Source organism: Glandiceps talaboti, chromosome 20 (genome assembly GCF_964340395.1).
Source record: "Glandiceps talaboti chromosome 20, keGlaTala1.1, whole genome shotgun sequence".
Taxonomy (NCBI): domain Eukaryota; kingdom Metazoa; phylum Hemichordata; class Enteropneusta; family Spengelidae; genus Glandiceps; species Glandiceps talaboti.
Genome location: NC_135568.1, coordinates 17,277,538 through 17,290,938, shown reverse-complemented (window position 1 = coordinate 17,290,938; position 13,401 = coordinate 17,277,538). Strand labels below are relative to the sequence as shown.

The following is a 13,401-nucleotide window of genomic DNA, read 5'->3' as shown; positions in this document are numbered from 1 at the left end:
CCTTCATCAGTGGTTTCATACTAAGAAAAACATTGGCGCCCGAATGTCTGCATAGTTGCAATACATTTAAATTGTTCATTTTATGTGGAATAAATGTAGCAAAACAAATGCGATCTTGCTATTAAAGTGTCGCATGCACAGTTTCTTGTTGGTTTCTGTGTGGTTGTATGAAACAGAAAAACTGCACGGTATTGTGAAATTCACTGTAGGTAGACTTTAAACTGCAGCTTTATGCTACGTGAAATCAGAATCAAGTGTAAATTTAACGTTCCCAAACATACACAAACAAACAAACAAACAAACAAACAAACAAACAAACAAACAAACAAACAAACAATGACAGTGTGCATTCTAAATTACTTGTTATGTCTGATTTCCCATCATATTTAGCGTGCTATGGTTAATTATGTTAATGTTACAGCAATATGTTTAATCGATAACATAATAATGTATCTCTAATATTATTCTTGTTGTACGTAGCTGTTTAAATAGAATTGATAGCATGAACTTGTTCATAACCAGTGCACTCACCGCCATATTGGTTTTGGTAAGTACTGTTTCATGTACTACAAGATTTTGATATGCTGCTCAACTGGTGCATGACTGTCACCGGTAGTACACTTTGTCTTATGTTCAATATGTGAATATTGAAGTGTGTTGTGTTTTTTCCTTTTTTTGTTTTCATTTTAGCACAGTACTTATCTAAAGTCCATTTGCACGAATCGATAAAAGGAACATTCCAGTCAGACTTATTTCTGCCTTTGATTAGTATTGCACCTCGGTAACTTATTTCATTTTGAAATCTTGCAAAAGAAGCCTGACAGCACTTTCACGTGTTCTACTATTTTGGGGATTTCTGCAAGGACTTGTGGGAAACAATTACAGGAAGTGACATCATTTTACCTTCTAATCTCCTTTTATTGCCAGGTGATATGTTTTGCGCTGTGGTATGTCGATAGTTTCTATGCTAATGTTATTTTCAAGTACCATGACATCGAAGTTGTTCAGATATGGTAAGTAATTATAAGATTAGTTTCAATGGTACTACCGAATCAGAGTGACTATAGAGTTTTAATTAGGCAGGATGATGTTACTACCGAATCAGAGTGACTATAGAGTTTTAATTAGGCAGGATGATGTTACTACCGAATCAGAGTGACTATAGAGTTTTAATTAGGCAGGATGATGTTACTACCGAATCAGAGTGACTATAGAGTTTTAATTAGGCAGGATGATGTTACTACCAAATCAGAGTGACTATAGAGTTTTAATTAGGCAGCATGATGTTACTACCGAATCAGAGTGACTATAGAGTTTTAATTAGGCAGGATGATGTTACTACCGAATCAGAGTGACTATAGCGTTTTAACTAGGCAGGATGATGTTACTACCAAATCAGAGTGACTATAGAGTTTTAATTAGGCAGCATGATGTTACTACCAAACTAGAGTGACTATAGAGTTTTAATTAGGCAGCATGATGTTACTACCAAATCAGAGTGACTATAGAGTTTTAACTAGGCAGGATGATGTTACTACCAAATCAGAGTGACTATATAGTTTTAATTAGGCAGGATGATGTTACTACCGAATCAGAGTGACTATAGCGTTTTAACTAGGCAGGATGATGTTACTACCAAATCAGAGTGACTATAGAGTTTTAATTTGGCGGGGTGATGTTTTTAACGTCTCAGAGAATCTTCTTTGTTACGAATTACACAAACAAATGTACAGACACAGGTAAAACGCATGCGCATAAACTGCACTCATTGTGAACGAATCAACATCATTGTCGGATGGGAAAATGGAAATTCAAACATAAATAAATTGAACATTGGCAAATAATAATGATAAATAACCAAATGTTCAACTTATCGGGGCATTAAGTGATATAAAGTGATATGAATTATTTTTGCAAAATATCCAGTGAGTTAGAATGCTGTAAGACTAGTTTTTTACATGTATTTCATCTCTCATAAATGAATTTGCCAAATTCAAAGCAACCTATATCATAATTTTCTTGCCATGACGTCATCACCTATTAACGCTATCACCGTCATACTTGCTGTTGTTGTTGTTGTTGTTGTTGTTGTTATTATTATTATTGTTCTTGTTGTTGTTGATGATGCTGATGATGATGTTGATGATGATGATGATAATGGTGATGTTGACGATGATGATGATGTTGTTGCTGTTGTTGTTGTTGTTGTTGTTGTTGTTGTTGTTGTTGTTTTGGTTGGTGTTGTCGTTGTAGTCGTTGTCATCGTTTATGCACGATTTGATTTATATTAATGTATGACGAATACATGTATGAAATACATGGTTTAACACCTTACCATCCTCCTAAGGCGATGCTTACAGGTAGTAATTTGGTTTTATTATAGGGAAGAAATTCAGTGTGCAATTGTGGTTATGATATTTGTATCGATGGCTTGGGCATCACATTTGACATTGGTTGTCACAAATGGTTTAATCATTGGCTACTTATATGCCGCTGCTATAATGAGTGAGGTAAGGAAATCAGGCAAAAGTTGTCAAATGAAACTCAATTGTCGATCTGTTGGTGATAGGTAAGGGAAATCGCTATAAGTAACAGATATGTTGACTTAATAAAGGTTATGTCAATTAGGCTATGTTTATTGGTGTATGTTTATGTGCAACAATGATATACCGGTGAAAAGTTAATCAATATGTATGTATCAAAGTTAATCAATATGTATGTATGTATGTATGTATGTATGTATGTATGTATGTATGTATGCATGCATGCATGCATGCTTGTATGTATGTATGTATGTATGTATGTATGTATGTATGTGTATCCAAACTTTCACCGAAAACTTATCCCACACGTGTATGTATCATGTGCATAAACAATGATATCTTTCATATTTTCAGGGAGCTGCAGTATTCCTGAGTGTATGTGCAACAAATCATGAGGTATGTGGAATGTGATATTAAATACAACCATCCATCCATCCATCCATCCAGCCTACTGACACACAAATGGACTCACATATAGACCGACAGACAGATAGACAGACAGACACACAGACATATACTGACTGACACTATACTGAAGATACTACAGTTGCGCACCACATGTTCACTACGAGTATATCCTAATTTGCAGTTGTTGGAGTCCATTCGTATTCTGGTGTTTGGTAGTGATGAGTATAAAGATGCCCTGGATGAAAGACGGAGAATTGAAGCAATTCGACTCACCCTAAGGAAGGATATAGACGACGAAATCAGTTCAAGCAAAAAGAAAATGGACGAGAAACGTCGCGTTCAACAGCAGAGACAGAAACAAAAGAAAACGGTTATTGTCAACGCATTTACAGAGGTGTGTTGGATTTCCAATGATAAAGTTATTCATTCAAGGCATGCTTTATCCGAATACTACAACACAACATAACCAGAGTATAGAATTGTTAAATTAACAAACCATTTCTGTTCATACTACATATTACGCCAACGTAAGTGTAATAAGCCATTACTTCCGACCCGGCGTAATGCCATGACAACCCCCTTTAAAAACTCAATCACAGTTGACACAAATTAAATGTGGTGCAGTGTATGAATGAACCCTGATAGATGTATACACATCTAATACTGTCAATTCTACTGCATAATAAATGGAAAACTCATGTACCATGCATACCATTCAAAGTAAAACGGTTTAATAAACGGAACAATACCATCTTTTCCGTGCAACCACAACGTTTATAGCAGAGAATTCACAATGGAATAAACCATTAAAACGATGGGTAGGGGAAGTAGAATGCAGTTGTCGGTATGCGGGCTTTAATAGGCCAACAACAGCACAATATGATGTTCAGCTTAAAAGCTTGAAGTAGCAATTACAGAGATATGAATCATTTTGTTATCATTTATGTTATTTTGTAGTTTTTAATGATTCATTAATTCCTCTGTTTTATTACAGACTATACGGATGAGACCACGAAACACTGTTGCCCCGATAATAATCGAAGATATTGATTAAAAAATAACAAGCAATTCAAAAAGAACTGCACAGGGCAACGATCATCTTTACCAGGCTATGCCTACAAATCAATTAAGCGTTCAAAGAAATATTTAAGAACTTTATCTCGGTGTTATTTCACTTCATCACCTTTTTGGCTAGGCAGTTACAAAGTGATCACTCTTCAACTCTGTTTCCGCACGGAATACGATACTTGTTTAAAACAGTGATAAATTCATGTTGATCATTACTTTTGCCCATAATGCACTATTCAAGATGGCGGGTTAGCATGTTTCCTGTCACATAAACGTCACCTGGTTTCCTGATCAGATGTTAAAGCACACAAATAGTAACCTTTTGGGGATAAAATGTCTAAAAACCAACCTTCAACGTAGTATTGAGTGTCCAGTTATTTACCATTTTGAGTCGGATACATTTTAATTGTGTGAAGGTATTTATTCTACTATGATATACGTTAAAAATAAACAATTCATATAAATAGCAGTTAAGATATCACGATTTGTAAAAAAAAATAATATTTCTCACAGTGAATTTCACAATACCATGTAGCTTTTCTGTTTGATACAACATCCAGAAACCAACAAGAAACTGCATACGTCACACTTCATAGCAGGGTCGCATTTTCTTTTGCTACATTTAGTCTAAATGAAATAAACCATTTAAATGTAGTGCAACCGTGACTTCATGCAGACATTCCGGCTCCAGTATTTTTCTTAGTATCAAACACAATGAAGGGCGCGTAAAATGTCATTTGCGGTGTTCATTTGATGTCTATATGGTGGCATGTATAGTTCATTTCACTTAGACGAATTGTAGCCAGAAACTGTACTCATTCAATTTTGCTATCTTAAAGTGTAGCATGTCAAGTTTGTAATTTGTTTCTTCGTGATTGTGAAATTCACTGTATACGTAATCAAAGAGTGTTGGAATTTGCACAAAAGAACATTTATACACATCTTATTTGTTATAGGCTAAGAGTTGGTAATTTTAATCACAGATATGTAACTTATCTGTGTTTTACTTAATTAAGGGATCGTATACTAGACAACACAATACTGATATTTGTTATTATTGAATATTTTAAAATGTAGATAAAAAGGATTATTGGTATATCGTGTATTTGTAAATGTATTTGCTCGCTTAAAATTTGTTACAATAGTTGTTTTTTTCAATGAATTACAATTTCATATCGTAACTTTCAATGTAGTCGGATCAGTAGATGTTTACACACTGCACAATGTGTTGATTGGACAATTAGCCCGTGAGTTTATTCTAGGATTAGTAATCTACTAATTAATGCAAAGCTGGTAAACTCTGATAAGACAGAGATAACTGTAGGTTAAAAACAGTGAGAGGATACAATAGTTATGATGGCAATATTTAAAACTTTTTTTCTAATATAGAAACAAAATTATTGTCCTTTACCCTGTGGTGTTATTTGTGATTAGTTTGTAACGTATTTCACACTTTTCGTACTTTCTCTAATGTAAGAGAGTTGCTCGACTCCCCTGATTTTCAATCCATCCATTGATACATAAATAATTTGAAATATGTTCGTATTAATATAGTTAATGAGAATTTAACTCTACTAAATGTTGACATAATTTAATAGTAATAGTTTGTCATAACGTCCATACAAAACCAGGACCAGATATTATCAGGCAGACATTAGCCCAAATTAATTAGTTTCATAGCAACGTTTTGGAAGTGAAGAAGAAAATATAAATGCCTGAATATTACAGTTGTCCAGATGAAATGACACTTTGAATTTGGCAAAGTCAACGGCTACAATTTAAACTCATCATTTATTCAAACGAGTACATTATTATGCAAAACGAGTGACCATTATTATGCTAACGAGTACATTATTTATGGAAAACGGGTACATTATTTTTGCAGAACGAGAGTATCAAAAAATTAAATGGATTCTTTTCTAAATTGTAGTTCTTAATATGAGCAGAGTTTGTTTTTTGGGATTTTGTTGTGTAAAAGAGTAAAAGTAGCATTAATAGTCTTCTTATTGAACCATACTTAAAGGTCAGAAGTTGTCCGATGCGCATGTCCAAATAAATCGGGTTTTTTTTGTTTATTGATAAACATGATTGAATCGCACGGGGATCAATATATTTTAGACAAGTTCGAACATATGCATTGAATTTTGCTCATTTGCATGACGTCAGAGTAAAAAAAAGCATGTCTTAAACTATGTACACTTTTGCTGGGAAACAAAATGTTGTTTGTGTGCATCCCAAATTTTCGGCTACGTATTCGTAGCGTGGGACCCCGAGTGGCGGGTGTGTGAAATAGACGACTGCTGATTTTTAAATTTAATGTTTAAGTATATCGTTTCATGTATGAGTAGACACAATATATACTTATTTTGCTGCACGCAATTCTAAACTTGGATTTACACTGTTATGTGTTGTGTGTTTTTATGAATGAAGTGAATAAAGTTTTGTGTTGGAAATATCACAAACTGTAGCAACAGTCTTGAATGTATAATCATGCACAACATATATCCTGTAATGAGTCAGACAATGATTTTTTTTATCTTCTCTACTTTCAAAGATAAATAAGTTTGAAGGTATCTATAAATAAAATAGTAATAAAATGACCCCCTCTCTCAACAACTATATTTCGGGAACTTTATTTCGATTTAGTAAAAGCTACAGAACTAAGCTTAGCCTATAATCAAGACCTTTGATTTGGTTGGTACTCATCTCACAATTCAAGTCGTAGTAGTGAGAATGGTTTCCCCTCAAGTAATAGGTGGCTACTAAGGAAATTAAGAATTTTGGAAGATAAGTACAATATATATAATCAGTAGACTAGATCATTTACAAAGTTGTAAAGTGCTGGTAAAGTCGATGACAAAGGAGAACAGTGTAATGAAGCCATGTGAAATAGGTTATTTGACAAATAGACGTGAGAATAAGAGAAATAAATTTGGAAATCATAGCGTTAAAGTGGAATGCAACTATGACAAAATTTCCCTGATAATCAGACTTAAAACTCTGCAAACTTTGCCAAATTAAATCTTGTTTCTAGTCCATTTGAAATAATATAAGAAATTTGGGGATCACCTTCTTGTGTTTTATGAAATCGCTAAACTTTTATTTTTCTTTAAAAGTAAAACAGCATTCGGTGGCCACTGGTTCCTAAAATTCTTTAATTTTAACATCATTTCCATCTCTTTTTCAAAAGCGTTTATAGTAACCCCAGATTGTTTTAATGATTGTAACTGAAGATAGATTTAACGACATTATTTCATGAGAAGCATTATATTGTTAACACAATAATTCGTAAACAGAGATTATACCATGCACTAGCAGATCAACAAAAATATGGAATATATACTCTCGTCGTTCTACGTCACGACAACATGTGTCTACGTCACTGGTTCTGCTGTGTTCGAAATATCAAAACGTTCAACATGGCCACTACTGTCCCCGGTTTTTCTTTGATAGTACTGGCACTGTCACTGGTATGTTATTCTCCAATGTCGTTCTTCATTCAGCCGAGAAATATTCGAGACCTAAGGGTTGTCGACGTCACTAGTTACAAAGCTCCCCTAGGTCACTCGTACTTTCCTTGGCTGAACGAAGACAAATATTAGGAAACAACATCTAATTGTTACAAACATAAAAAACACAATCTCATCTTTCTTAATATGTTTGTTTTTCCCTTTTAAATTTTGCCTTACTATATTATATATTTCTCTGAAATGAGTACAAATACTTCAAATGGAAATGTAATCTTTTTCCCTTGGATTTAAACCTGAGTCGCAAATATTATATTAGTTACTGAGAAAAGCAAGCCACCCCTTTCATATATAGAAAATTATGTCGAATTTCTTCAAACGAAAATTTATCTGTTTTGACAATTTAATTCATTACATTTTGTTCTAACCCAAACTTGAACAATTGTACTTCATTTTATGCAAATTCCGACCTTTACAGTCTACTGTATGTGACAAACGACAGTAAAGTTTATATTACTAAATTTACATCTAAAATATTATGACAAAACTTGTTTCATAGACCTTACTGTATAACTATTACCATGGAATGCAGGCTATTGGGAAACGATTGTAGACACAAACTACATTTTGTTTGCAGCATGTTGATATATTTTCCAATCATAATTAATGTACTTTTACACTCACAGTAAAGGGTGGTGCCTCTGATAAAACGATATCGTCAAGTGGCCACATACTCGGTATTACTCAGTTTTGCACTATACTGTAGGACGGTAAGTATGTCCACATGTAACCAAGGCACAACTATTACAACACGTGCAACAAATAATAGTTTTAGTTTATGTTTATCTTAGTTTCCTGTTAACTTGTTTACCTTGGTAGTAAAACACAGATAGATAGATAGATAGAGAGAGAGAGAGAGAGAGAGAGAGAGAGAGAGAGAGAGAGAGAGAGAGAGAGAATTATTTCCGACTCGCATTCCATGTCAGCACAGAGCATATACATATTGTTAACATAATTAGTAAACAGAAATTATATATATATATATATATATATATATATATATATATATATATATATATATATATATATATATATATATATATATATATATTATTTTGAAATGATGAAATCTACATCATTTTCAGGGAGAATCACGTCATCACCTTCCCTATCACAACAATCTCGCATGTATTCTATCAACATTTTAGCTTTTTCTGGTGGAACATACTTTCGAAAATTCAAAATTCCGAATATCATATCCAGCATCTTGTTACCGTCTTCAGAATTCTCCAGAAAACATTCAGAAATGTTTATACGACCAGGGCGACGTTTTATTTGGATGTTGACCCCAGGGAGCACGTTCTGTAGACTCTTGTACAGGCTCTCTGACCCAAAGTACACTATGTTAGGATTCCTGTAGAATTCAGTGACTTTAGTGGAACACTTCTCCCATCCACCTACAGGTATGAGTTACATATAAACAAATTAAGTAACATATCGTTTCATCATTATTATACGAAAATGCTTATTTACCCATCTGCACCTGACCTTTATCACACCTATGACACATAACTGGCCTTCATGTGTGTCCAGGGTTATTAGGAGTCAAAGTGCTACTTTTACAGCCCCCCCCCCCCCCCCAGAAATCATTGTTGTTAAGTTATCATGTCAAAGGTGGAACTTTGTCTAACATTCACCACATTTACAGGCCGTCTGTGCATGCTGTACTTCGGGTGGAAGTGTTCAATGTGTTCAAATGTGATTTTTTTTTTGTGCGCTACATGGTGGATGGCAAACGACGCGTAAAAGCACCTTCAGCGTCAGTATACACGATACGTGTAATGTTAATACATTGCCGCAGGCATATTATATCAAATATCGCCTCCTATTAATCTTAGTTTCTTTCATTCCCCTCCAGAAACAATAAAAAACAAAACGCAATGATAGTATTGAAGTTAATATGTTGCCATTAATTCATCTTTAAGATATGAAAAATCGCAAGTACCACCAAACCATAAAGACTATAGAGTTTCAAGTAAGCGGTTCGGTGTTTGCTACATCGAACGCAACAGTTGTTGTTGTTGTTGTTGTTGTTGTTGTTGTTGTTGTTGTTGTTGTTGTTGTTGTTGTTAGAAATTACAAAAACAAAATACAGACACTGCTAGCGAGCGCGCACAAAACTGTTACATCTTATCTTATCTTACTGTGAACTGTGTTTTGATATCAACCTTATTTCGTCCGACCTGAGATAAAATATATCATTTTCACATGTGTTCGCGCTATCAGTGTCTGTATTTATGTTATTTATAGCGAAGATATTGTATGAGACTGAACACATATCATGCTGTCTAAATGAAACTCTATACTCACTCTGGTTTGGTAGTAACATATCAATACCGATAATGTACTATGTCTATAAGAGTACAGCTAGACACGGGCGATGGTGGGCATTTGTGTGGGGAAGGGACAACAAGGAACAAAACATTTAATTTTCAATTTCTCGAAAATGATGACGTCACTCATGATCGTTAACCGTGCATGCTAGACTGGGGCAAAGATAATACAAAAAAATGTGTATTTCCGATTACGCTAAAATATTTGAGGTGTAGCTAAATCTATTTTCTTTAAATATCTTTTTTCATATGTGAGTATCTAGTTCAGGTAGTTATGTTTTCCGTTATTTTCCATATGGTCTCTGTGTTATTGGTTTCTTCTCATCAGATAAACAGTAATTACAGATTAGAAGAACAGTTGTATTGTCTTTTTAAGTTGATGTCAGTTTCTGCATCCACTATTTCGTGCGAGACTTCACAATTTTCGCCATTTTATTTTTTTCTCCAATACGTAAAAAGGTTTAGGGCCGGCAGTGGAAAACAAGGTGGAGTCGGGTAACCGGACCCAAACAATTGTTTAGGCTTAAGGTAAAATTTTATGTACAGCAAGCATATACTAATTCAATGAATAATTGATGTCTAATACAGTTCAAATATCAAATTAATGATCAAACTTTAAAAACGAGTGGTGCTATACTGGCAGACGACAAGTATATATAACTTACCTGAACCAACTCTAACAAGAAGTATACCATCCTTCACCAACCAATCATACAACTGATGAATGGTGTCACCTTGACCTTTGAAGTGGTAGTCACTATGAAGTGCAACTATGGCGTCATAATTGACTCTTTCGTCCTCGTCCACGACGCTCTTTCTGGTCTCAGTGAACTTCTCAATAGTTTGGGCATTAGGTTTGTAGAAGACACCTTCCCATTCTGTGTTCTTGGATTGAAATAGTGATCTGAATTTATCAATTTGCTCTTGTGACGGCTCCACAGTTTCGTACACTATGTTTGGATATCGACGAACGAGTGCATTGATAATAGGTACTTCATTATGTCCTACACAGAATAGAAAAATTAAAAAAAATGTGTCTATCTATATAAAGCTTCTTGTATAAATGTACTGGCACCATTAAAATCCTTCCTTACTACTGTAGTCTTTTAAACAAAGTATTCAAACAGAGTATAACTAAATACTTTTTAAATAAAAATAAGAAAGCCTTCAGTATTTACAGGAGGGGAGGGCCGGCGGAATCGGGGGGGGGGGGTCACATTTTACAAATCTGTTCTTGGGGAAGGTCGTATTTTGCATTATAATGTTTTACAATCCGTAGTTTTTGTGACCAAATTGAAGATTCAATTATTGTCAATTTTTTTGTGTGTTTTGAGATGAGCACTTCACATGCCAAAATACAAAAATAAACATACATATATTGTAAGAAATTGTTTAATAAAACGATGCATTTTGTTGAGTGTACCATCTCACCTTATCATTCACACTCTCAGGGAACTTTTAGAAGTGAACAGATCAGGTAGAATATGCACAACATGGAAAGTACGTTTTAGATACCAACTAGATTGTGTATGATTATAAGAGAAGGATAACTAGCCAGTCTTTTATTGTTTGTCACTTTATATCTATAAATATTGCTTTCTAATACAGAGTCCAAATCATTTAATAAAATGGGACAAAGGGAAGGGTCTATTTCTACAAATGGAGAATGGGGGTGGGGGTCATGTTTTACTTAACAGACCATTTGTGATTTCCTCCGGCCCTCCCCCCTTGTAAATATTGAAGGCTCCCTAATTGCGATTAGGCATACAAACTGTTATGTGATTAACTGTATTTCTCGTACACAAACGTCTTTATATAACATTTGCTTTAGTTGTTCTCTACACGTGTACTGTGAAATAACAATATTTAAAGTGACCCTTAGGTATTTAGTGGTAGAAATTTGCCCACGACTAGTTGTGTTCCGTGTCCGCGTGTTCAGTAATGTCGTATGATTCAAGATATAGGTTATTTTAGGCGATGTAATAGAACGAAAAAGTGCCACCAAACATTAACCAAATTACGAAGTATAGCATTTATGTGTGAACGGATGAAACGTGACTGTTTACTTAAATTTTGGCCAAGTATATAAAGGTCAAGGTTAAGTATAAATATACTAGCAGAAGGTCACGTCTCATGATATAAGAGCAATAATTAAATATCCATTTGAAAATTGACAGCGAGGGCGCTGTATTTCCGTCTGTGTGTCCCATAGTGTATGCTACTAACCCCTCCCCACTACACACACACACTGGAAGAGGGCACTATATTCCTCATGTATTTTTATCCATAAGCAATGCATATGTACACATGATGGATTATTACACAGAATATGACCACCATTCTGTCTAAAGTGATATATACAATGTATACAGCAAAATGGTGCCTATATATGGCAATGCACATTATTCGGTATCACCTTTGTACAAGATTTGAAAGACATTGATTACACTTTATAATACTAATACGTACAAATAACACAATCTACATAATATGCCCTTACCATTGCCAGGTCCAATGGAAAGAACCCGTAATTTCTTCTTTGTGTCAATCGTCAGACCTCCAAAGACTTCATTCATGTCGTCCACACTGTTTTTACGAGATGTTGTGAGACCATTTTTCAGGAGAAGGTCATATCTTTCGTGATATTCTTCATGGTTCATGAAAGAGGCGAGTTCTCTCTGCATACTCATTTTTGCTGCAACGTTGTAATAGAAATTTAGATAGTAAAGATCGTCGTCACAAAATATCTTCAAACGTCATTTCCATGAAATAAATACAAATCTTAAACACACAACAAACGACAAGAACATAGACAGTGTGCTGAAGGTGATATATTTTTTGTCAGAGAAATTTTGGCGCGAAAATAATTAATGTGTTTCCGATAACATGGCATCAGAAAATAGGGTAAGTAGATCAGCAATTTATTTTACTTTATATTATCTGTTTAATAGTTGTTGTTTTTTTTGAAAAATTCTTCTTCGTCCCAAAACCAGACAAAATGTTGATCAGAATACCCCTTCTGTCATAGTTTCATTAAATGTGTACATACATCAATGGGGAAAGGGAACAGGGAACAGACGTGCATTAAGGTCAAGAAGACAAAGAACGTGTTGTCTCTTTGCTTTTAAATGTTTAAACGTCAGAGGTTTAAACTAGGGTCGGTCGATTTTTCGAAAACATATGCATTTTTTTTATTTGGTCTTAGCAACTTTAATCTGTTTTGATCAGCCAGGCTAGGCGATATTCTATTTCAGATATACTACCCTCGATTGTGTTAGCTTAAAGGAACGCTGAATTTATAAACAATATTTTATCTATGAGTTACTAATGTTGTTAGAACAAATATTTTATATACCTTTCCCCTAGTTTTTCTTTTGCGTGTGAATAAAATGCCGTTTTATACCCCTTCATAATGGGTGGCGACATCTTGGCTGTATAAACATATGTTGATAGGTTTAAAGTGACACATCAAGTCGAGTTTATCTCTTGATTCAAATGAAAATATTTACATAATAATCTCGT

The 13,401-nt window shown here is 34.4% G+C and overlaps 2 protein-coding genes across 2 annotated transcripts; one reads left to right on the top strand and one right to left on the bottom strand.

Moving 5' to 3' along the window:
- Window positions 1–484: 484 nt before the first annotated feature.
- LOC144450803 (uncharacterized) lies at window positions 485–6,389 on the top strand. The gene is made up of 6 exons (XM_078141532.1): window positions 485–547; window positions 928–1,013; window positions 2,384–2,510; window positions 2,898–2,939; window positions 3,133–3,345; window positions 3,946–6,389. The coding sequence occupies exons 1-6, from the start codon at window positions 503–505 to the stop codon at window positions 4,003–4,005; spliced, it is 573 nt and encodes a 190-aa protein (XP_077997658.1). The 5' UTR covers window positions 485–502; the 3' UTR covers window positions 4,006–6,389.
- A 2,207-nt stretch (window positions 6,390–8,596) lies between these two features.
- Window positions 8,597–12,569, bottom strand: LOC144450631 (histamine N-methyltransferase-like). Its single transcript, XM_078141275.1, has 3 exons — window positions 12,380–12,569; window positions 10,545–10,883; window positions 8,597–8,943 (listed from the first exon to the last, which is right to left on the bottom strand). The coding sequence occupies exons 1-3, from the start codon at window positions 12,567–12,569 to the stop codon at window positions 8,597–8,599; spliced, it is 876 nt and encodes a 291-aa protein (XP_077997401.1).
- Window positions 12,570–13,401: the final 832 nt, after the last annotated feature.